Source organism: Melanostigma gelatinosum (genome assembly GCF_949748355.1).
Source record: "Melanostigma gelatinosum genome assembly, chromosome: 13".
Lineage (NCBI taxonomy): Eukaryota > Metazoa > Chordata > Actinopteri > Perciformes > Zoarcidae > Melanostigma > Melanostigma gelatinosum.
This window is the reverse complement of record NC_136646.1, coordinates 17,315,989-17,341,385: the sequence shown is the minus strand read 5'-3', so window position 1 is coordinate 17,341,385 and position 25,397 is coordinate 17,315,989. Positions and strand designations below refer to the sequence as shown.

Sequence of the window (25,397 nt, the reverse complement as noted above, 5' to 3'; positions counted from 1 at the left end):
AGCACAATTAATTGTTATTTTAAGGTTTTTTGGTTTCATTCCGCTCGTCATCTTGTACATTTTTATCTTTTAGTTAAGATGTTATTACGTTCCCGATGTGTTGCTCTCCTTCAAGGAAAAGTTTCTGTCCTACATGATGATCTATTACCGTTAGCTCTAAATAAAGGATGACCCAAAATTGAAAAATGAATCAAAAATATTGTATAGTAATCAGCATTTTCTCTATGATAATAAATGGGCAAAACATAAAGCTTTTGCTGAAGATAGCATCACAATCTAAACCTTCAGCCATGATTATATTATGACAAGTTCTTCAAAATTAAAGTCTTTATTGGAATATATTCCAAAGCAGTTCAGTCATCTCATGACTGAACAAAAATAGCAATTTATCTTAAAAAAAAAAGTCCCAAGATGGTTCCAAAATGCACTGAACAGCTTTTGACAAAATATACATTGCAGCAACTCAATTCTTGAATTCACTATTTGACTTGTTAATAAATAAGATTGTGCACAAAACATTTTTTATACATACGACTTTAGACTTCCCAATATATGCAACCTAAATCAATCGCTACACTCACCCGCCACTTAAAAAAAAGAAATTTTGTGAAGACCTGTGCCAAAACAATTTCTCTAACAAGCTGTTGCAGTGCATCCTCTGACATAAACAACCCCCAAAAACATACCAAAAAAAGTAAAACACCACAATGAGTAACAGTAGAAATAATGGTAGTTATACAATAATAATTATGACGGGATGATTTTCTTTATAAAGCAACACTGATAAAAGCAGATATAATAAAAAGGACCAACTATCAACAACGAAATATACAAATTACATTCCTTCAGGGTTTCAGAATAGAGGGAGTCCATGTGAGGAGGGCGTTTATAACTGAGCAAGGAGACAGACAGAGTCCCCTCTTTAGAGAAACGGAAAAGAAAAGTCACACTTGTCTATAGGAGTAGTTATATTGTTTAGCCTTCAACGTCAGTCATTAGTAACTTGAGATCCAGGCACAGGAGCCAAAACTTCAAAGAGGACACACGCTCATGTAAATCCACGATGCATGTAAAAGTTAAGTAGCATGGTTTGGGAAGAATCACATGCTAGAATTAATCCTGGAGTCCATCCATAACCACACACATACTTCGTCTAATGTACATAGTGAAGAGCCTCCAAATACTCTGAACACACAGAGCTCAGGTCAGATGAGTACAGTGTTGCTGTGAAGCTAAAGGATGATTTGCATCAAGCCTCCACTCGAGGAAACATTCAGTGTGTCCATAGGCAGCATGTTCTCTTCCAAAAGTTATGGCTATGCGGATGCATGACGCCGAGCCTTTGAATGCAGTGAACCTTGCGTGTCCACTGTACACCCACTGTCCAGTGTGGTCCAGTCCTACAGGCTGCCCAAACAGCTCAAATAAATCCACTGCAGAGACTCGACAGCAACAAAGAGAGTGACATGCCGGGACAGCGCCACAGGCAAAAGATGCAGTGGCTCTGATCCTCAAAATAGTCGACTGACAGGGAATCAAAGTTAAATACAGATGATTACAAAGAGATGGAGCGTGTGAAGAAATGGTGGAGCTGAGTCTGTAATCCCCCATTTCAAGCCTCCACCTCCCTGTAGCGGAAGGTGCCAAGATGGGGATGGATTTGTCCGCCCAGTGGAGCGTGCCACCCCTCACAGGCTGATTCAGTGCAAGAGGCCTTTTTATGAAGAGGGGACTGGGAGTTTTCGCTTCTTCTGTGGTTCTATTCCTCTTCCGCGATCATTTACAGTCCCCATACAGACTTCATTGAGATTCTTCCAATATCACAAAACGCATGTCCATGATTCAGTCTGGGCACATTCCTCAAACAATCCACGACTTCACTGTTTTTGCGTCATTCGTCGAGTCCCCTCCGTTTTAAAGAAGATGGCCAGAGCTATGTACAGATAGGGTGATATGTCATTTGAGCGAGAATGGTAGCGGTTGGTTCACTGAGGCCGAGGTTCTCCATGGACTCGAAAGCGGTACATGCAGGTGTATTCTGGATGACCCCAGTTAGACAGCACCCGCACCTCGATGATCTGGAAGGCCCTGTCATTCTGCTCCTGAAAGAGAAGAAGGGGGAATATTCACAACGCGCTGGCAGACAATGAACTGCTTTGTCCTTCTAATGGGTTTGGAGGTGCGTCTTAAGTTACCATAACAGGAAAGCTTTGCAGTGACTCCCCATCTTCCTCGTATATGTACTGCCCCAGCAGCTTCCCTTCTTCCTGGTACTCGTCATCTAGACCCTGTACAAAAGCAAACAGTCAAAAATGGGCACTCATCAACTATGCCCAGTATGTTCAGTGTGTCTCTTACAAAAACAGTGAAGTTGCGCGGGGCGCTGGTGATGTTTCCCGTCGGGGACATGGCCTTGGGGATGTGCTCCACGCAGAAGGATGTAGGCAGGATCCTCAGGGACAACCGGATCACCAGATAACCCTGAGAGCCTTTGAACGCCCAGCAGTTACCGGGGTACACATCGGGCTGGGGAAGGGAAGTGAGTGGAGAAATGCCTAAATAAGTTTCACAATCGTAGCCAGTGTGAGTGTTCCAACAGGTTTCAGCAGACTGTGTTGTTAAATCAAGGGAATGTCTTCCAAACAACAAAATTCCGTGTTTACAGGAGTGATTACAGCAATAAAAGGCTGTTTCAAAGTCCACATGGCACCTGACTATTGTCTTAAGACAGAAGGGAAACGTATCTATTAACTATCTTTACATAATCAGTAAAACAGACATTTCTCTCATGGATATCTCCTGGGGAGGCTCACCTGGATGACGACACGTGGCGACTGGGAGAAGTACCAGAGCGGCAGGCCGAACAGACTCATGAGGGCCGTCTTGGTCTCATACGTCTCAGAGCAGCGAGTGCTCAGGATGCTGCCACCTGAACCAACACAAAGGGTTAATATCAAATAACCATTAATTCACTTCACTTATCATAAGGAGAGAGACTCAGGAAACAAAGCCTGCATTCAAGCTTTTCTAAGTACCGGTACACTCCGACATAAGATAAGATAGATCTTCCTCGTGTTTGCTGAGGTTTCCTCATCATTAGAATCATGGCCCATATCTGTTAACACATACAGTTACAATGGCCAAGCCTACTATCTTTTAAAAGATGTTTGGCATCTCTGCCTGTATTAATAGTGCGACTAGAGACAGACAGGACATGCAATAAAGGTCACCGGCTCAAAACAAACCAGGGTGGCTGTGATTATACGAGTGTGTCTGAACTACGAGACTACCAGGTCGTCTTAAATCCCACGTGCACTGTGAAGCAACTCTCTCATGTAGGTCAACAGACTGCTCAGTAACACGCCTGACAATGGAGCCTGAGCTTTTGCTGTTAATACCCTGTTGTCCTCTAGCCTGACTAATGTCTGTACAAACATTACAAAACAGAAACACATGAGAGCACAGACCAGCTAGCTGACGTATCGGCCCGTTATAGGGTAAAGACTTTGGTGGACAGGCATCGACGAGAGGCTTCTTTCTTACCTCCAGACTCCAGCGCGTAGTCCACCAGGCCTGTTCGATCCTGGGAGTACAGCCTCAAAGCGTTTTGGACAATCAGCTTCACTTGCTGGAGTAGAGACACGCATCACAAGAGTTAAAGATTAAATAAGGGCCTCAAACACACATTTTAACAGCGCTCAGCCCCCACAGCAATGATGATGTTGACAGACGACGTGTATGCCCATTACCTCTTCTGTCAGTCCCTCAGCGGCAGCGGTGTGTTGGACAGTTCCCGTTACAGTCTTAACGATGGTCTCGGCTTGAAACCCGGCCTCACCCAGGGTTTGGGCGCGGTTAAGCCCCAGCTGCAGGGACACGTTTCTCAGGATGCTCAGCTCAAGTGAGGACAGGGAAGCCTGCAGGTCGGGTGTGGTCACGTAGCGCTGGGACAGCCAGAGGATCAGAGACTCGGGCACCGCTCCCTGCTCACCACTGCCGAAGAACAGGGCCTGCAACTCCTTACGCACCTGGGAGGACACCTGGGCGGATATCTGTGAAAAGAATAAACGTACATAGAAAACTGAATCACAGCAAAGGCAGATTAAAGCCCAAACAGGAGTCAATATTTGTGTTACTTACGGTCTCCTGCAGTGTGTCCAGCTGCTCACACTTGCCGTTACATCCCACAACACCCTGCAGGTCCTGTCGGATTTTGGCCAGCTCCACCTCAAGTCTCTGCACCTCCACGAGCAGAGCATCATGGTCCTCCTGCTTCACACCCACACTGAGTGAAAGACAGAATCGACATGTGAGCGGTCATAATTTTGAAGAACATCAGAAGATATGAGTAGCACGTAGTGAAAAGAAGAAAAAAAAGAAGGTTTTGAATGTTTAGTTATTTCTTTGTACCTGATGGGAACTGTGTCTGCTGCTGACGTGACAATCTCCTTCTCTCTTTCCTGCTTCTCATGTTCATGCTGCTTCTTCTGTTGCATCTCCTTAAACAAATGGCATGTATATGGATTACTGAAAATAGCACAGAAACTATACTCATGACATTTTCCCAGGCACACACTTCCATTAGATATCTGATACAGCACCAGTGCTCTTCTGTATACAGACCTAAACACAACCAGGTCTGCCTTCATATCTGTTCTAGGCTGTCTGAGCTCATCAGGATATTATTTGGTCTTTTTAACGCTGTTGTCTCTCTGTTGTTGTGGTATGCTTCCCATTATCTCATGCTATTACAATCGTTTTTTGTAGCGATGCCCCGATCCTGCTTATAATAGAGCTAACAACTACTTCAAGCTCTACCGGGTAAAACTGAGTATTGGGCGAATGTACATTGTAACACTATCATGTGTTCAAATGTAACCTTGTAAAATGTTGTTTTTTCCGAAAAACTTAAATAAATACAGTAGTTTGAAGGAGATGTTTTCACGGCAATATAAAATAGATATGAGAGGGATTATGACTCGTTTAACGTCTTAACACCAACATTAGCTATAAGCAGCTTTATATAACACGTAATTAAAACTAAAAATGCAATCAGTGCATCTCTAGTTTTTGATCAGTTGATGATTAGACTTTGTATGACAGCCTGTGTTGTATGTTCCTTGTTAATGTTTAATATTTATCTTTTACTCTTACATACTGTACTTTATCATGGATCGCAATCTTGTGCCTGCTTGCTGTTATGATTTATCTACTGGTACTTAGTTTTGCGTCTATTTACAAAGACACAAATTAACAAGTAGTGTGTGCTTAGCGTGTAAAGTAACAAACATCAAAACATGCAAGGTAAATAAGCCATCTTGCAGGTATTTTCGTTTGTGAATCTGCTGACAGTACCTCAGTCTTGGCAGCCAGAGTCTTGAGCAGCAACTCTAAATCTGCCAGCCGTGTAGCCTGACCCTCTTGCTGCTGTTTCCGCTGCTCTGCACTCTACAAGGAGCAGGAATAAAGAAAGAAAGAAAGAGTGAGATGCACGTAAACCTTTCAATAAAAACGTCACCATAGTAAGTCAACACTTTTCTTCATCTCTTTACCTGTGCTCTGGCCGTGTTCTCCTGCTCCAGCTCTCCCCGTAACACAACGAGTCTCTGCTCCAGCAGCGAGGACACCCACAATCCCAGGCTCTCCCTGTCGGTCTGAGTGTGGAGCTTCTCCTTCAGGGTGCTGTAGAGACCCAGAACGTCCCCGTGACGCTGCTCCTGCTTCTGGTCACCCTGCTGGACTCGCTCCCACAGCAGGGCTAGTTGGCGCTCCACGCGCTCCAGTCGCTCCAAGTCCACACTTGAGACCGTCACAGGGGGAAGGAACGGCTGCGGGAGAGAAGGTTATACATATAGAAAAGAAATTACAAATTTGTGGTGACTCCAAAACAGCTTGGGATCGTACCAAACACACAATAGTTTGATGTATCTCTAATATACACAGAATCTGTGTGCAATTAAGTACAGGGCAAAATAACTGTAGTCATTGAAACATTAAACATGCTTGAACCGCAACATACATCATTTAATAATTCATACACACACACGCAGGGCTTTTGCATCGTTATCTAGAGCTAGTCATCGTTTCATCTTTGTGTCTTACTGGTGCCTGTGAGACTGGGGTGGCTGAGGTGAGCTCCATTGGAGTATCTGCTGCAGGAACTGGAGCAGAAGCTGGCACCAAGTTAGACAGCAGGGTGAAGGGAGACGCAGGACGCCACTCGGTTAGGTTTATGGCTGGGAGGTAGGCGAGCAGGACGGCAGTGGACGGACCCCACAACCATAAAGCTATATATATATATATATATATATATATATATATATATATATATATAGACAAAAGACTGGGAAGGTTAACCCACACTCATCTGCAGGTTGGTTACTCATTAACTCACAAAGTGTGGATAAACCTTCAGTAATGTATTTTAAATGATGGTCAATATCACAGATGCCAGACAGGCTAACATACAGACAATGTTGAATGTAAAGCTGCAGCAAAAAAATGGTGTCTTGTGTTCAGTAGCTGCACTTAAGTGTTGGAACAAGCACAAACAGAATTAATATTTGAAAACGGACTTCAAGGAAAATAAAAGTGAGGATTCAAGGGACAAGTATGTAAATTATGGAGTAGTTCCCCAGACAACCAAACAGAATAAAGTAAAAATGACAGTTTGTGTTTTGCTGCAGTGTAAGTATGCAATGCTGATACAGACTGGAGTAACTCAGTAGAAGCCCAGAAAGGCTGACCTGAATCTGATTTGCAGCATACTCAGGGGACGCGTGCTGGTAAGGACATCTCCTGCCTCTCTACCGGCCGACCCGTCTCTGGATGTGCTCACTAAATGGGTTACAACTGCTATAAAAGAAGATAAAGCTTCTTATAAACTCACCGAGGAGGAGCAAAAGGGGCAAAAGGAGCAGCAGGAGCCTCCAGAGTGTGGGAAGGCATCTGAAACACAGAGTCACACACTGGTTAGATAGACACACAACTGAGTGGAGTGTGTGCTGTTAACAACAAAAAAGACAAGGACCCTCATGAATCAAAACGGTCCAAACTCCTCAGAGTAATACAGGCACTGCTCCTCGTGACAAGTTAGCTTGAATTATTCATCAAAATGCAGTATTTCAAGACACCGGGTAAATAAATCCATCATGTTTGCTGCCATAGCTCTGAAAAATGTGGCTTCACTGGAAAATTAGTGGTTTTTACTCTCATTTAAATATTGAACAATCTTATAACTTCATCAACTAACAACTATCTCGTCATTAAATCTTAATGATGATGCAGAAAATGATCTATTTTGAACATTTTAGCCCTCGATGGTCATGTAGGGGCAGCGGACACGACATACCAATGACATAATATCACCGTATAAAGATCACATGGTGAATCTGTTAGCAAACAGTTGCTTATTTACACATGAAAAGGTTAATAAAAGGAGGAACGGGCTCTTACCGTGTCAGAAAGAAGACGTTGAGGAGCGCCATGAGATACACCAGCTGGTACCATCCTGTTGCAAGAAACCACAGAAGCCCTCTGCCTGCCTTCACTGAGAATGAGAACACAATCAGACCACGTTGCAGAAGAAAGACGCAGAGAAGAGGATGAGACCAAAGTACCACCAACCTGGAGCTGCCAAGAGCATCCAGAACAACGAAAGGAGCGTCTGCACCACGGTCCCAACCCCGGATCCCAACACCTGGCCTGCTCTCACCACACAGTAACCAGGCTGGATGAGAAAGTGACCTGGAAGACAAAAACAAAATTCAACCGATTAATTCAAGCAAGAGTGGCCCATATCTACAAAGAGGTTGAGTTATAGACCCATCAGTAATGCAACGGTACATGTACAGGCTGTCATCGACATTAGTGAGGTGCTGGTTGACCTGTGTAAGCTAGGACGCTCCACAGTGCGCCCAACAGGCGTCGAGGCCTGGAGGCCTGTGTGATGAGGACGGTGTGCGTCTCCGAATGCTGCTTCCCTTTACAGTCGTCGCCTGCGTGCCCCGAAATGATGGACGGCAGGCAAACAGAACACACAAACACAAAAAGGATGAATGAATGACTGACATTAAGATGGCTTACAAGCAAAAAAAACACATTAAAAAACAATTCTGAAAATAACCCAATCAACAGAAATGTAACTACAAAATGAAGAAGCAACACTAAATCATACGTTTGTAATAGAAATAAAATACAAGTGGCCCACATGCATGCACGTTGCACAATATGCGATTTACTGTATGTGATGACAACATGAAAAGCTAAACATATATATGAATGAAACTTTCACTACATTGTAACCGTTTCATTATCAGTCCAACTGTACAAATGTGGGGCTATAAGTGGACTTCACTTCTTTTCTATGATCCAAAATTCAGTTTACTGTCAGATGAGTGAAGCTGCATTGCTTTGTTTGTCTCTTATTTTACTTTATTCTTCACATTTGATCCATATTTAGTTGTATATATTATATTATTTATAAATGTAAGAGAAAGGTCCACTACATGACCTTTTCTTTGTCCATGTCTGTTTTTATACTTTTTGTATAAGTGTAAAATAAAAACTTTACACTAAAGACAAGCGGGCTGCTAAAGTTTATAAATGTCTGAAATGATCATTTATGTCAAGTTGGTCCCTCAAACAGATTTGGTTGATTGAAAGAGAAGTATCTGCTGATTGGTTAAAGCAGTTCACACAACCTCTGCTCACTGGTCCTAACACAGGTCACGCATATAATTAACTCTGTCAATGACTGACACCACAAGAAAATACAAAGAAAAAAAAAAAGTGTGTGTGTGGTTTGTGTGTCTGCTTACACAGGGAACCATTGAGTTTGAGATGCGATGCATCTTCAGTCACCAGGTCCTTCACATTCATGCTTCCACAGAAACTTGAGTGAGCTGCAACAAATGCACAACACATTTATTTACATAACAAAAACCACGTCGCGTGAGAAAATAGTGACGAAATCAGCGTTCGATGAAGAAGAAGAGTAAATGCACATGTCGGCAACGTGACGGGCACAGAGGAGCTTGATTTCATCATGAAGAAAATGAGGATAGATCTGCATGAAAATGGTTGAAGAGGATTTATGTTTACAACTGCTGGAAACAAGAATAAAGACATGTGAGCTGATGAAATTAGCCTGCAGCTGTGAAAGAACCAAATTAAATCAGCAGTATACTAGAAATAAACATCAAGGAGGTAGTCAGGGTGTCTTTTTAGCTCTGCTCGAGTTTTCATGAAAGTGTGCATCTTACAATCTCATGTGAGCTAAAGGTGCAACTTGTCATGTGATTGTTTTGTCCGAATTTGGGGGATGTATTTAGTTTCTAGTATACCTTTTCCTTCAGAAATAGAAAGCAACAGTGTGAGAGTGAAGGCCGGATGGACTGAGAAAGAAACAGAGATTATGAAGAGATCCTTCAAAGTCAATTCAACTACATATTTATCCTATTATGAGGCTTCTTACTCCTTAAACAAAAAAGGAAAGATCTTAGGAAGGAGAGAAATAGTGAGTAGAAAGTTTATTAATAGAAGAGGTCAGGGGCTCTGCCCTTTGTAGTCACGGCTGGTACCTTGTCCTTCATAGCCATTAGCTCTGTAGCCCATCATCCTGTGGAGAGTGGTCTGCTTAAACAGCCACAGTTGGGAAAAAGTGGAGGACAAGGCTTGTCTCATCGAGTCCGAAAATGACGCAAGGACACCTGGTGACACACCCGCCCCGCACAATCTCCGTTAGTCAAAACGCACGGTCAAGGCTATGCTAGAGATGCACAGTAATACGAAGAGAAAATGGTGATAAGATAGCCTGCGAGTAAAACGACAGGATGCTATGAAAAGCCCGGTGAGAGGAATGACAATAAGGTTACATGTGAAATAGAAATAGACAATGAAACTGCAAACTCAGGACAAAGTGCCACTGCAAAAGACAGAAGAAGAAAAAACAACAACAAGAGAATGATGGGTGAAGAGAAGAGCAAAGAACATCTCTTGTTTTTATACCTTTTCCTGGAAGGCTCTTGGCCAGTGAACCCAGCCAGAGCACATTGTTGAAGAGCAGGGTGACTAAGGACACTATGTGGGCCAGGGCTCCTTTGCTGTAGCGCACACACGTGTTAGACATGGACACCAGGACACCTGGAGAGAGACGCCACTACTAGTTACATTCTCATCATCACAACATACTGCCGATTCCACCGCCCCGCTCCAATACATTTGCCGAATATGAGGAAGAACGACATTTCAGTCAAACTCAACCATTTCTCACCAGTCTTGTTCCTTCGACTCCTGTCTCTGGAGTATACGCTTGTGAAAGGTGACGAGGAGGAGGAGGAAGAGAAGAGGCCTTCTGAGGAAGCTTGTGCAGCCTGAGATGATGATAATGATGATGATGAAGACTGTGTGATAGGAGAGTCTGTCTTCGGAGAGTCGAAAGAGCAGTCTCTGCAGATGTATCCATTGGCGAGTGAGGTGTGGGACTTTGACGCACTGGCGTCGCCGTTGACATTTGATGACCTGTGGTCACTGCTGGAGCTCTTCCCTGAGAAAGAGTGAGAGAGAGAGAACGAGAGAGCGAGAGCACGTAAAAATAAGACTCAGCTCAATAACACACAGGGAAATGTTCATAGAGTATTAGTAAAGACGGTACTAAGCAAGTACATTGCTTCATTTGTTACATAGTGGAATAGTAAATACATACAGTGGTGGAGGAAGTATTGTGTGAAAGTATAAATTCATAGTAGCATTCATAATTGTATGCAAAAGTCTGCATGAACTATACAGTGAGACTGCTCATTTGTGATGGAATCCACATCTTTCATCAACTGACCCCAGTGTCCATCCACAGAAGTAGAAGTGGTGGTTGTGGTGACGGTGCGTTGTCTCAGGTGGGACTGATCCAGGATGGAGGTGCGCAAAGAGCCATCAGACGCTGTGTTGCCTTCGTGAATGATGCTGATGCTGCTGCTGCTGCCGCCGCCAATCGGGGTATTTGCGGCTGAGAAGGAGAGGGTTTTCCTCGGTGTGTCGGCTTGGCTCAAGGATAAAGACATCGAGCTGGAACTGGACTGCTGCTGCTGCTTTTTACTCCGCAGCGTCCTGGGAGAGCAGAACATGAGCTGTGAGTTTTATCACATGTAAACCAGTGTGGCTACGGAATGTAAACAGGAAGTAGATTGGTTGCTTAGTTTAAAGGTCGGGTTTGATGCGCAAGATCTTCCTTTACAAGTTTTATTATTCAAACTTAGTTACAACGCTGCAGATCTTGCTCTCACACACACACACACACACACACACACATCAAAATTACTTTAAGCTGCTAGCATAGACAAAAAGGCCAGTAACGCCTGCAAGCCGTTATCCATGCTGAATCACTGGTAGACGTGTATTTTCTATACAGCAGAGCTAATTGCTTCATTAGTTGTGTGGGAGTGTTGCCGTCCATTGCTGGTCTCACCGTGTCTCTCTCCTGGTGCTGCTGTAGCTGCTGCTGCTGCTGTGGTTCTGAGAGTAATCGGCCAGGGTCTCGTGGCCATGTTGCCCGGCACCCGTCTGCAGACGCAGGCTCCGCCGTGACATCCTGGGCGACTCGTACACGGCAGGGATCTGGTGCTCCTTCTCAAAATCTAACGCTGCTGTGGAGTAGCTGGAGCTGAGAGAGAGACAGGAGTGGAGCAGAAAGAGCGGGAACGTTAGAAAGTGGAAAATCCTGAAGGAGACAACAAACAGACCTCGAGCAACTCCAACCTCAAATCAATACGGGGATATCCTGCTCTCTTCCTAATTTGTGCACCATCTTCAGAGAGGCTTTCTTTTAAAAGTAAAAACAAACAAAATGCAGGAACAGACAGTCCGGGTAGAGAGCTGTGATGCGGTTTTTCCCCGCAACTGGCAGTGGGCCCAGAAGGAAGTGACTCACTCACAAGGGAGGGAGAAAACAACACAAAATAACAGGCCCAGTGTGCTTCTGAAAGTAAAATTCAAGAAAAAGAAAAAAGCCACATAACCATCCCAAAGTATGCAAGTAGGCTGAAAAAAAAAAAAAAAAGATTCTTCACTCACTGCAATCGAAAGCCAACCGTGAGTGGAAACACACCATTGTAAGTTTCGAGTTTGCCATGCGTTGTACAGCTGTGACTCACAGTGCCACACCCACCTGGCAGAGTCGAGGCAAACATTCAGACACGACTAACAGGCAACGAGTTGCAAAATTCAGTGGAACCATGATAAAAATAGTTTTATATAATCCCTCTTAGCTGGTGCAAACAAACAAACAACGCTGAACTCTACCACGCCTATGCCCTCTTTCTCTGCTGTGGTAAAGCAGGTACAATTTTAGAGGTAAAATAAATAAAATCAAGCTCTTATTTTATAATTGATTTTCGTTCACTGACAGCTTACAATATTTGTATTGTGTGATCAGTTATAACAACAAACTAAAATGACCCTTTGCAGACTGCGTAAACTCCTCAGCATGTGGCTCAACTAGGTCAGGCAGAAATACTCTACAGACATGCACGGGAGGGTGGGTGAAAAAGGAGGGGCAAAGCACTTTATCTGTCGCTGAAGGACAGAGAATAAACTTCCTGTTTGACGCTTGAAAAGGCGGGACCTTTGCTGTACAAACAAGAAGTGTTTGAGTTGAGGCGTATATCGTAACAGAGTCTTGCACACAAGACAAACTACACTGAGCAATACCAACAGTGTGCATGTGTACAAGAACAGTGCCTTTTGCTCTCTGGCCCTACCTCCGGCTCTAAACCTTGAGGATTACACACAGAGAGCCAATTTCTTTCTTAAAGATAAAGATAAAGCTATTAAAGATAAAGCTAGGTTGATTTATAACCTCACAAAACTGTCCAAACAGCGCAATTATGTATGTGTGTTCCTGTAGCTCGAGGGCCATGTGTCTGTGTGTGACACACCCATCTCCTGACACAGTCACTTACCTACAAAAAATAAAAAAATCTCACCCGGAAGGACCGGTAGCGGTATCAAACAGACCATATATCTCGACGTGTACCGAGTTGCCTGAGAGAGATAGTTACACACTGCCAATAATACCAGAGCCAGAGGCCATGCTGCGACAGTTGAGCAGAGAGCTCACTTTCACTGTGGCCTCCTGTTGTAGAGACACACTCTCAGTAGCTGAACACAGGCGGCCAGATATCCACAGAACTGCCAGTCACATTTACGTCACTGCTTGTCCGATTCAAATTTGACATTCAAATCATGGACAATAGCAGCGGGGCTGAGCGGCGGAGCTGAGTTTCCAACATAGAAGACAGCTACATTCATTCCAGTGAATATGACTTCATAACAATATTTCATGAACAAACTTCTCAGTAGCAAAATATAGCTACAGCGCAGAGCAGGGTGTGTTTGAGGAAGAAAACTGTCTGTCTGTCTGTCTGTCTGTGTAGCCTACAGCCAGGAGCAATTGTTAATGTAACCTTTTACTCTACCTGGCTAACCAGGAACAGTCACATAGATTTTTATTTTGAACACAACAATCTGGTTAGCACAAAATTAAGATCTCCATGTGGTGCTGGCGATCACACGGCCCTTAAACAAACTGAAACAATGTTTAACACTTGGCGACTGTTAAGATCCCAGCCTGTGTCATCAGAAGCTGCACACAATATTCAATTAGTTAGCAAACTCTTTTCAGATGTCCTGAAATCTGATCTGTGTGCTGCTCTCCCACGGCCCACATCACTGATAAAAATAGAGACGGACACTGTGCTTTCAGAACCGAGTGAAAAAGACACAGATAGAGAGACAGACCAACAGTATGGAGAGAGGCGGTACTTCCATCGTGACATTCAGCTTCCTGGAATCTCTCCTTACATAACTCTAACGCTTTGATGCTCTTCCCACACTCGGTGGGCACAGCCAGCCTTCTTACAGGACACAACTACACAGAGCATCCGATCAGATAGTATTCTACATTTTAGGAGCTTATGTTGTGCTATTTACCACATGACATTATGGACATAGCATGAAGGATGGGGCTCAATGTTGGCAGGAATCAGCTGCCTGATATCAGACACAATTGTAAACACATTACACTCTGTTTCCATCTTCAGTCTGACATCGGCTCTACTATAATCCATTTCTATGGCTCATCATCATTTCTTTCAGATCAAACCACAAAGCCGCGGAAGACAAGTTCCTCCATGACAAAGAAAACATCACTTCTGGCGAGTCTACACCTCCAGTACCATGTTTGTTCGCTGCCACTAGAAGGGACTTGCCACCCACCCACCTTCTGCCTGCTTCGCATGGTCTATGCTGAAAAAGTGATCACCCATCACAAAGCATAGGACGGCCACAATGAGACATCAGGTTCACACGCAATGATCTTTACCCTCTACAAAGCAGATGTGTTTTGCATTTGAACAGATGATATTTCTGTTTGGTTATTTTCAGCAATAATGCATTACATATTATTCTCTTTATACTGGTGATCGATGATTAATTGTTGGGTAAATAAAATATGTTCCTAAGATCCTGACGTCTTCAAATTGCTTGTTTTGTCTGACCAACAGTCTAAAAAACTTGATTTGTTAATTGAATAAACATTAACCAAATAAAAAAATGAAATGGTTAGTTTCTTTTCTCTGCTAGACTTCCACAGGAAACAAAACACAAAATAAGATCCCCGTTCTACTAACAACAAACAAAGAAACTGATCTTATAACAGGACCTAATCAGCAGCTCTGGGATTTAAGTCTACTATCGAGAGTTCAAATAGTAACACACTTGCAGAAGAAATGCCCAACTATGAAACACTGGCCACCACTTGTGGTCTCAAACATATTTCAGAGATTATAGAAACCACATGAGTTGTAAATCTCAACTTCAAAACCAAAAGTGTAGTTACAAAAGCCCGTCAAAGGCTTGCCAGAAAGCCTGCACACTCACACGCACAAGAAAACTGAGAAAAAAAAAAGAAAAAAAAAATTCTCACAAGACGCATGTTGTTCCCAAAGAAACTTATGGAGGAAAAACGGCCCCTCAAAGCTACTGAAAACATTCGTGAGGTAGCAGTTAGTGTTTACTGTGCATCTCTGGTGAGACCACTCAGAGATTCTTGTCCTACCGTGAGATAAATGAAAAGATAAATACAACTTTATTTTATGCCTGTAAATGTCAACAGCCTGTCTAACAGAGTCGGACATCACATCTTGAAATCAGACTGATGACACTCTCTACTAACGAGTCTGTAATCTCATAAAACATTACTATTTTTTGGTTGTCTATAATACGATCTGGACTACATCAATGTGTTTTTCTCCCCCTGTGATACACAGAACAGATGATATATGATAAGCACAATACTGTAAGCACAAGCAGAGGGAGTCTTCAGTCTTCATGGGTTAGATCACTGCCAGCACCAAATCACTTTAGAGACTTGGGATGCTGTAATTCGGCTGAAGTAAACAGTATTTTGTCACCCATTCCCAACAATTCATTTTAATCTCCTCCCTACTTGTATGATCATGCTGCGTTTACTAAACTTATACTGCACTCATTTTTCCCTCTGGAATTCAGCTAAAAAGAGAAATCTGGGGGAAAATACCAAATCAGGCACAAACGTAGCACACTCTGCCTTTCGCGTTTCCTCAATCCGTTAAGAAAGTCCTTTCCCCTGAGTTGAAGAGGCCTATATTTACCAGAGGCCAGGAACTGGGAGTCTGCAACAGAGCAAAGAGCCTTTGAATTTCCATCCAGCCATCTCTGGGTGGGTAGAATCTGGCACTGTGATTAGGATCGTTCCAGCCCACCCTCATGTTCCCTCCCACGGAAACCACTTTCCTTCTGCCCACTCTCTCTCCCCCATGGTGTCCTTCACTCGCCACGTTACAGCACTATAGTGTGCCGTCTCATGTTGTCTCTAAACAGCTGCCTGGCTCAAGAGAGTCTGATCAGTAGCAGAGGCTGCTGTTAGCATTTCCAACAGACAGATGCTGTGACACAAACGAACACAAGCCTGGCTGATACAGAAACACAAATGCTTCCGACATCTAAAAACACCTCCACGTATGCTTCATGCAAGCGAGGAGACATGGTCGGCTTTTACAATTCGTCATGGATCTGTTCATTGGAGGAGTGACGGTTTGAAAAGCAGGACCAGTTAAAGAAAAGTATTTGTTGTCATTGGCTTGGCCACCAAAAAGGAGCGACTATGGCACAGTTTGGCTCCAGCTGCTGTCATTTGCTTTGTGCAACACTCGACTAGTGTTGCACAAACTGAAAATACACTCAGACCAGATGTCAGAACAACTGTGACAGCAGCGTGAACAGCGCCTGTCCAACTGGCATCCCTGAACCTCGTGCTGTAGAGCGAGGTTCACAACAGAGAAAGCTCCAACTGTATTGTATATGCTCTCTCAGATTTAGAGGACGGGAGGTTGAGTTTGTACGTTTTCTACCGCTTATCTCTCAAACAATGTTTTATCTTTATCATCAGTTATCGGCTGCTGCTGCTCTTCCCAGACGACCACATCCAGAAGCAGATGACTCAATCACTGCTGCTGCTTACTATTGCCACACTTGGAAAAAACATGCCAACCCCCCTGACCCACTTTCACCATCATAAAATATGAATCGTCTGTCTGTGTGCGTCCATACACAGCACACACACACCTGCTTTTAGTGAGGAGACGGGAACAGTCTGTCTTCCAAGAGTTAAAACAGCTAAAACGACAGAGTGTAAAGAACGATTGAACCACTTTCCAGCCGGGATGCAAATCACAAAGCTTTATCGATTATTTTAAATGCAAGAAATACACGTAAAAAAGAGCCCCTCAAATTAAAAGGCTTTCCAAATGTATGTGAATTCTCTAAAGACCTCAATTCAAAGTTAGCTTCAAGACATCGTCGTTCTTTTTCAAAGTCCCTCAGTGCACAAAACATCTTCAATATGACAGATAATGATCAAACAGGATTACAATCTCTCGAAGTGAAATCACAGAATCTGTCCAGTAAAGAGGAGCGTGTGAGGAAGTGAGAGAAGAAAGAAGCCTCCCAATTCACTGAACCTTGTTGGGTTATACATCTGTTAATAAGAGTGTTTCCCTCACTGTATTTACAATATCAATGAAATCAACACACGGTTGGTGGTCCAAGCTGTAATGGTCTTTCTCTATACGTGGATGGAAACAGAGCGTGATTGGGTGGCCTCCTCTCACTCTTCTCTTGGACCATTCAATGGCTTGTCACTGCCCTTTTGAGTTTTGGCAACAGATGGGCCAACGGTCTCGGTCTCCTGACTCTGTCAGTCTTTGAACTGCTCTCTTGTATTCACTGTGGGCCACAGACACGTACAGACACTCACGTCTGAACACAATCGACAACAAAAAAGCAGCAAATACAGCATTTACTTTCTGGCTGTGCTGCTATTTGCTTCGAGGCTGAGACAAAGACGTGCGACTAAACGACTTCAGTTAGATGATTTACATTTCATTAAATTAGTTTCTCGAGAGCTGAGAATCAGTGAACGCTCAGCTGCAGCACACACACAGGCTATTCAAATCCACAGATCGATCAACTAGCTAGTCAAGAAGCATAAACTATTAGTCTAATCCTGGGATCAGGGCCACGGCTGTGACCGTGAGGTTCATTAATAGCTTCTCGTGTTCAAAGGAACACGATTAGCTAGTTTCAGCTTTTCAGTCGCCACAGTTTCAGTCTCCACAGTGTGACTCATAAGACCAGTTTTCACGTTACTGGTGTGCACTGAGCGTGTGACAAAGCTGACCTGAAATCACGAGGATGTTATTAAGGGTTTCTTTTGCCAGTTATGTCACGATACAACATACCAGCTATTCTACATATCAACGTGACATCACCAAACAGTAAATTCCCCAAAGTCAGAAAGTGAGTTAAGCATGGGGCAAGGTGATATTTCATTCCTTGCCCAACACACCCGGCCTCCGTTCTGACAGCACCAAAGACAGCAGCATTCCTCCACATGCACAGACCTTCCTAGTGAAGTGCCGAACCACACATACCTGAGCTGTGATGAGGAGCCCAAGAAACAATGCATGGATGAGTAGCACGACGGGAGAGGTTGGTGTTACAGGAGTGGTACGTGCCGGCTCAAAAGGTGAAAAAAGGTGAAGTTGGCACCTTGAATCTACATTATAGTAAAAGTAAGGACAGAGAAATCTGAGTGCATGCTCTGTTTTTACCCTGTGCAAGGCCCTCAAATTCACCACTAAGCATACAAACACACACCAACTGAATCATGAGGCTGAGTCACAGGATTTCCACAGGAAAAAAAGGCCAACCTTACAAAACCTCTGCAAGTTAAAAAGCAACAACGTAAATACATTTAAACACGTCATACTGTAATTGTAATCAATTTCCATTATAACTGGGAAACAGGGCTGGACTATCAAAGCAAGCCGCTTCCTAAAAACAACATACAGTCGAGCCGACTGTATGCTCCATAGCATCATTTTTAGAGAAAACAAGACAAATGGAACATAGTAGCTGGTTGATATTCTGAATTCATTCTACCTGGAGTCACAAATGAAACTGAAATGCCACAGGCCTGACTGTTTGATGCTGTAACCAGCGTACGGCAGCACAGCACTGAGGTCTCACCTGAGAGAGTAGGTATAGCCGGTGTTTTCAGGAGCACACTGTGGCGGCGTGTATGTGTGCAGTTGTGAAAAATCCATGGTCATTCTTCTTTGTTTAGGCTGCAAGAATCAGGATGCAAGGGACAGGACTCTTTAAGCCAAATCGGACATGGCTTGGGGGAGATGACAACAAGCAAAAACAAACCAAACGTACACACTCACAAAAACACATGCATTGCCTTGTTCAGCCTGTCTCTTGCACACAACTTAGTTTTGCTAATGAGCTCAAGATCTGCCACTGTGTAACCGTCTTTAAAAATAATGGATTCAGAACCGCATCTACACATTAAATACAGCACTGGCACTGGGCTGCTCTCCAACAATCACAACCACTGGTTACCGCTACGCTGTCCAACCGTGTCAGAAAGTCCAGCAGGCCCTAATGAGAGCTGCTGGACATTCCTTTTCCTCAGGAACACAACAACAACGCTACTGTGGTTCGGACAGTGGACGAGCATTGGCCGACCTCTTCCTGCATGTTGGCTCTCGCTGGTTGTTGACAAAGCTGTAATGAATGACTCGTCTCTTCTCCTCCGGTCGGCAACTGACAGCAATGGCTGGCAGAGACGACGACGATCCTCGCTCCAGTTGTATTAAGTGGACTCCTCACCGGGACAGCTACTTCTACAGTGACTGCTCGGGTAAGCTCCGCACAAGAGAATGAGCGGTATGATGAAACAGCAAGGGGTGGGGCTGGATTTTAGGCAATGGGCGGGAAACAACTGCTCCGAGGGCTTCACATAGGGAAACTATCTTTACGGAAACTAGCTGTGCAAATACTGTTCCCATAATACACTCGGCTGCAAGTTCATTGGTGCACATTGGCTAAAACTAATGCAGTCCAATACAAGAGTGCAGGGAAGAGTTATTGGACTGTTGTATTCGAGTGAATTAGTTTTAGTAAGGTGTGCCAAATAAACTGGCAACTGGGTGTATGCTGTCAGCTAAAACTGCAGCGCATATGACGGTTCATGCAAAATGTTTTAACCCTTGCTCTATCCAACAAAAAGATTACGATAACTGTGTGCGACTGTTTGATTCAGCATTTCTGGTCATAACAAGCTCAACCATGCTGTATATCGCTCCACCCATATCCTGAATAAGGAGGGAACTCCTACTCCCAGCATCTGATAATGAAGAAACGAAGCGACAAATAAAACAGATGGCCTTTCCCCTAAAATCCTCCAAATCCTCAACCCATAATCTTAATCATGTTTCAAATCCGCGTCAAAGTCTCCAAGCCAAAAAGACGGATAAACAGAAACAAACATCCAAAAGCCAAGGGGACTACTTTAATTCAGCTGGGATTAGTTTTATTTTGACTCGACAACTGGTGCAATGAATCACGATGCCAGCGCTTACTGTGGGCAAACCAAAATGACACACCAGACGGCTCCTACAGTGCATCAACTGCAGAACCGAGGATAAGGGAGAGTATGGTGTTCTTAATAAAAAAAAGCAATATCTGCGGTTTCTATTCGTATGTGACTGAATCTTTTCAGAAATGTGACATAATTTAATCCTTGAGCTCATAATTTAAGAGACAGGTTCAACAATAACAGAGCATGCGTTCATCCTACACACATACACGCACTAAAACGCTACACAGGGACACCTGTCCCACAGTGCTGCGTGTCTCCTCACACGTTTGTTTTGCTGGCTCCTTTACGCAAACTACGCAGGGTGCGTTAAGTCCAGCTACTGTCACAACAGTGTTTCAGACAGGTGACGTTCAAAACATACGTTCAGTTTATTAATAACTGCACATAGTGTCCGGCCAAATGACATAAGCCCCGTTACGTTCTCACATTGCCCGGTGCTAAATTTAGACGCCATGTATTTCGGCAACGCGAACGCACTGACTTACAGGCTGTAGCAAAGAAGCGCTATTCCCATGTCGTATACTGGTTCTATTTACATTTCTCTAGTCAAATCACGTACTCTTAATGACATACATGAGACATATGTATTGTCTGCTGATGTCGCATATGAAAATCACGCAAGAAAATAAGGCCTAAGATTGCGTTAGTTGTGGGTAAAGGAGCGCAGCAATGACTAAATAAATCTGGATGAAACGAAATGACTCATTCACAGCAGAACATCGTAGTAGGATCAAGGCATAGGATGTTATAGTAGCATGTCAACTTGCCCGCGTGGTTAGAGTCCATGTATATTATTGTTTTAAAGAGCGTAATCCAAAGGGAAACGATCCACGCATTACTATCACGGACGATGCGCAAACTTCTGGCAGCATCCCGACGAACGGAAATCAAAATATGTTCTATTACTGCGCACCCACAGATCCTAAAGCGTATTTTTCTGGTGAAAAAAACAAAAGTTTGCTGGTAGCTTCAGAGTGTTATGCTAGTGCACAACAAGCAGATTTCCAAAATGGCTTCCCGGTCGTAACAAAGCCAGAAGGATCGCTGGCGAGCTGATCCTCCCACTCCCGGGCCAGGGCGCACACTTTAAATCTATTGGAGGAAAGAAGCATCGATGCAACGGCATGCACCGGACAGCTGCTGGAGCTGCGAGCACCGAGAGGGATCACACTATTGTTTAAGTTCACATTGAACCCCTGGAGGAGATTCCAACTGAAAGGAAAGGTCGTTGCATCACATCTGCCACAAAAACAATCTCAAAACACATTTCTGACACCATGAATGGTAGTTAATATACCAATCACAATGTATTATTGTTATGTACTATGTGCATGCACTATTCCCCTACTGTTATTGATCAATCATCATGTAAACAAGTGCAGGATCAAAGATGGCAAGTCAGTGTCATATCCTGCCATGCTTAATTGCAGGAACAGAGTCAGGATTTTTTAAATCCTGAGGGGATGAGGCCCAATCAAGCAAACCTTCCCCAAAAACAAATTGTGGAAAAATGTTCAAGTCATTTGAATTTTTCATATTATGCTGGACAACTTTTAAATGGTTTCTGTAAAACAAAAAATCCCTACATTAAGGTCTGAACGCTAAAACCTGTTTCCCCACCATGTCTACGTGTCAACAAACTGCCCCTATAGTCCCCAAATTCTCCAAACTAAATAGAGAATATGGCCTCAGCGCTGTTGTCTGTCATCGAAAAGGTTTCAACGCTGAAACAAACTGCGACAGCTAATTCTTAGAATGCAGCAAGAGGAAAAGGTTGGCGTCAGTATTGTTGCAGCATTGCTACATTAAAAAATGGGATTTGCTCAATGAACCAGTGTCCCAATGCAATATAAATTAAGTTATTACAATGTTCTCTCTATTCTCTATCAACACTACTCATACAAATGTTAATAGGATTCAATATAGTGTGTTACACTGCTTATATTACTCATAGAAGTCCACAAGTGTAGACCTGTAATCCAAGATTTCTTAAAGTCACTAAAGGGTGTAATGTATACATTAAAATAAATCACCGTAGTATTGCTTGTGAAAGCCGCAACAATAACTTCACATTCATCTTGATACAAATATCATTCGGGACCTTGAAGGCTCTGTAACGTAACAGAAGCATTGATTTTGGAGCGAGTATAATTCAAGTGCAATTTAGCTGCTAGTTATGCACTTTTACTCAACTGACATCTCTGCAGTCACAGCAGGACATTTTCCACAGATATATATATATACACAGAGACAGTGGCGGCTGGTCAATAGAGGGCCATGGGGCATGGCCCCACCATGAGCCACAAAAAAAAAAAAAATTATAATAATCATAAATTATATTATTTGGTGCGAGCACTCCTCCTCCAAGACCCGTTTGAGAGGAGAACTTTGGCGGAGATGCTGCAGCCAAAGAGCTGATATCAGATCAGCCTGACCTCACAATCAGACAGCAAAGGGAAGCAGTACAGCAAAGCTTCTGTATAGCTGTACACCAGACAGGTTTGGCTAGCTGGGTGACGTCATGTTGATAACGTATTTAGCTTTTTAAAACAACGGGGACAGATCCAGCACGGACAGTTACGGGAGTGAGGGATGAGGAGGTAAGGAAACATGAGAACACCAGGACACACATGAGAACTCTGTCAAGCTACATATTAGACAAAGTGAACATCTTTTCTTCTACATAGTTGTCCTCAGTCTCATCTGCTTAACTTGGTCATGGAGGCATCAACATGTAATAGAGATGTTAAATTAACAGTGAAAACTCTCATAGCTTAATTTAACATCAGTATTCATAATTACACTTCATGTTTACTTCTCCTGATCTTTACCTCCTATAACAAGGTCCATAGGGGCATCTCAATAAATAAACATGTTATGTAATAATGCGTGTTTGATTCTTACATTTTTTTTGCAATAAATCATACTGGGATGTTTGCTGAAATTGATAGGATGGCCCTACCTAGAACATTTTCCACCAGCCGCCACTGTACAGAGATATATATATAAATATTATTTATACCTAAATCTGAATCCTAAAAACTGATGAGAGCAATTAAGGTCTGGGGCAAGGCACCATCTGCTGGACAGCAGTCTGTACACTTCATTCAGAAGGACTTTGGATCAGATCTGACTGATCGACCGGCCACACGAAAACGTAACCCGGAGTTTTCAAACTTATCCGTCCTCGGGAGCGTTGTCAAACTCCTCCGTTTTCGGTGCTCGAGTAGTGTGGACATGGCATCAGACCTCGCAGAAGGCGGGCTAGCTCTCTGCCAAAGACTAAACAACGTGGTTGTTCACACCCTGTTTCAGCGTAGATAACAAATTGTGTGCTCTAGATTAACTTGACTGGCATATTGGGTAGTTAAGTCCAGTGGTTCAGGATTAGGCCCCTCTAAACAATAGCTGTAATATATTTAACAATGCGTTCCAACACCCATACTACCATGTTATTTAGTAAGCCAGGAAAACATTCATAGAGTCAAATTCAGTACATTCCTAAACTACCAGGATGTCCTCTGCATCCAGACACATTCTGCTTCTCTGGCTATTCTGACCCACAATCCCCTACGCAGGAGATACATGAGCCATAGGGTCAACGTTCAAGGTGCATCGTTATGGGACAATAGTAGTATGTTGCAATTGCATGCATGCAATTGCACATACCTTGTAAGGGCAGCTGCAAATGTACTAAAAGTAAAAATAAAAAGTATGCGTGTTGGGGGAGCAGCTCAAGTGTCCCAGTGAGAGTAACAGTGAGCAAGCATGCACAATACCGGACCATGACATCAAAAATGCAAGTCAGTCTTCATTCATGTTATTATTTACATGTGCTTCTCCTACTGTGACACATAAAATGTCTTCCACAAAAAACTCCAATACGTCACAAGATAAATCTGAGGGGTCGTGAAGAAAAATAAAAGCATCTTACAAAAATCTGTAGTTATGTGAAAGTTATGACACCATGTGAGAAGTTTCATGGGTAAACGTCTCTTTGGTGGAACTGCTAACAATTCATATAGACATCTGAAAGGTGACACTGGACCCCCAGGCATTTCCTTTCTTGTACAGGGTCAACAAGGTTAACATTACTTGTAAGAAGTTGCACATAAAAGGGGCATACACAAGGAAAGTACCTACAAATAGTGAATTAATGAGTACATGTAGTTGGCTACTTTCAACCTATGACAATATCCCCTCTTCTTCCAGCCATAACTCCACTCCTCTGTGTCTGGAACAGCCATAGGACCAGAGGAACAGTTTAACTAACAACTTTAGCTAAAGAAAGACATGCCAGAAGCTAAAATGACTGTCGCAAAAACAACAGAAGTACAGAAGTGCAGTGCATTGCTTTGAATGGATGCTCTGGCTTTTCTTATGTTGAGTGCGAGGAAATAGTCGGAACAGACTGTGATTTAGTGAAAGCCAATTCAATAAGCCTTCCTGTGATTATCAATGTGAGAAAGTGGCATGTTTAATAAGTCCGTAGACAAACAGTCCAGTGAGCAATAGCCTACGTTAGCCTTCTGCTACTGGTTATTGGTCAGGAAAACCAAAACGCGAGTCAGTCTCCTGGCTTCTTTACGTGCCTCTTCTTTTTCGTTTCTTTTACAGTCAAAACTCTGCAGATACAAACAACGTGTTCCCCAAAAACACAGCACCACAGAGACAAAACGTTAATGGCGCTATCAGCAACTTTAAGATTGGAGCTAAATTGTAGCCTCTCCTGACAGTTCAGGATCGCACGCGTGGATATAATTTACAAAATTATCAACACAGAAGTTATACTCACGTGTAGACTCTGACGACTGTCAAATGTGTTGATCCAGAAGTTAGTAAACACTACAGCTCGTTAGAGCTTATAGAGCAGTTGCACACTTAACGTTACTTCCCTGAAAAAGAGGACCATAGTCCAACGTTCGCCTTTCCCGCACACGGTCATATTTTCCGTTGCGACGGCAACGTCACGTGTGTCACTCCTTATATGGTAAGAATGACCATATAAGGGATCTATCAAACCGCTTCCTGAAACCTGCTAGAATCCCCATGCTGGAAACTGACTTTTAAAATAAAACAGCACCTCTTAGTGGCTGCTGAAAAATTTGAAAATTAATAAAAACTATTGTTGATTTACTGTTACCACAACTGCTTCTAGTAATTTATCTTCAGTAATTTATCTTTAGTAAAGGTCATTAGGTACCCTTTAAGAGTATTGAGACCCTAAACCAAGGTGATGGCTTGATCCTCATCCGTAAATAGTTGAGTCTCAAGGTTTGTTAGATATGTTAATGCAGAACGTGAGACTGGACAGTGAATTAGTAGGAAAATATGTGTTGGTGTTGGCTTTGATGGT

General features: G+C 43.2%; 1 protein-coding gene across 4 annotated transcripts; it reads right to left on the bottom strand.

Annotated features, from left to right (window-relative positions):
* Positions 1 to 318: 318 nt before the first annotated feature.
* On the bottom strand, positions 319 to 24,955 carry sun1b (Sad1 and UNC84 domain containing 1b). 4 transcript variants are annotated; one of them, XM_079282393.1, is made up of 23 exons: positions 20,809 to 20,942; positions 18,622 to 18,719; positions 11,462 to 11,656; positions 10,835 to 11,103; positions 10,274 to 10,546; positions 10,009 to 10,143; positions 9,582 to 9,710; positions 8,820 to 8,903; positions 7,887 to 7,997; positions 7,627 to 7,746; positions 7,456 to 7,549; positions 6,890 to 6,948; positions 6,103 to 6,287; positions 5,553 to 5,828; positions 5,356 to 5,448; positions 4,411 to 4,499; positions 4,141 to 4,285; positions 3,750 to 4,052; positions 3,544 to 3,628; positions 2,814 to 2,929; positions 2,359 to 2,526; positions 2,196 to 2,288; positions 319 to 2,102 (listed from the first exon to the last, which is right to left on the bottom strand). In XM_079282393.1, the coding sequence occupies exons 2-23, from the start codon at positions 18,702 to 18,704 to the stop codon at positions 1,986 to 1,988; spliced, it is 3,222 nt and encodes a 1,073-aa protein (XP_079138519.1). In that variant the 5' UTR covers positions 18,705 to 18,719; positions 20,809 to 20,942; the 3' UTR covers positions 319 to 1,985. The 4 variants fall into 4 exon arrangements, with proteins under 4 accessions (XP_079138519.1, XP_079138518.1, XP_079138521.1 ...); XM_079282392.1 differs by lacking the exon at positions 20,809 to 20,942 and adding an exon at positions 19,126 to 19,293; XM_079282395.1 differs by lacking the exons at positions 18,622 to 18,719; positions 20,809 to 20,942 and adding an exon at positions 24,837 to 24,955.
* Between the last annotated feature and the right edge of the window lie 442 nt (positions 24,956 to 25,397).

Coding starts and splice junctions, on each gene's coding strand:
- sun1b (XM_079282392.1), bottom strand. Junction 2,527..2,813: donor CGCCACGTGTCGTCATCCAG/GTGAGCCTCCCC, acceptor TCCCTTCCCCAG/CCCGATGTGTACCCCGGTAA. Junction 2,289..2,358: donor CGCGCAACTTCACTGTTTTT/GTAAGAGACACA, acceptor GCTTTTGTACAG/GGTCTAGATGACGAGTACCA.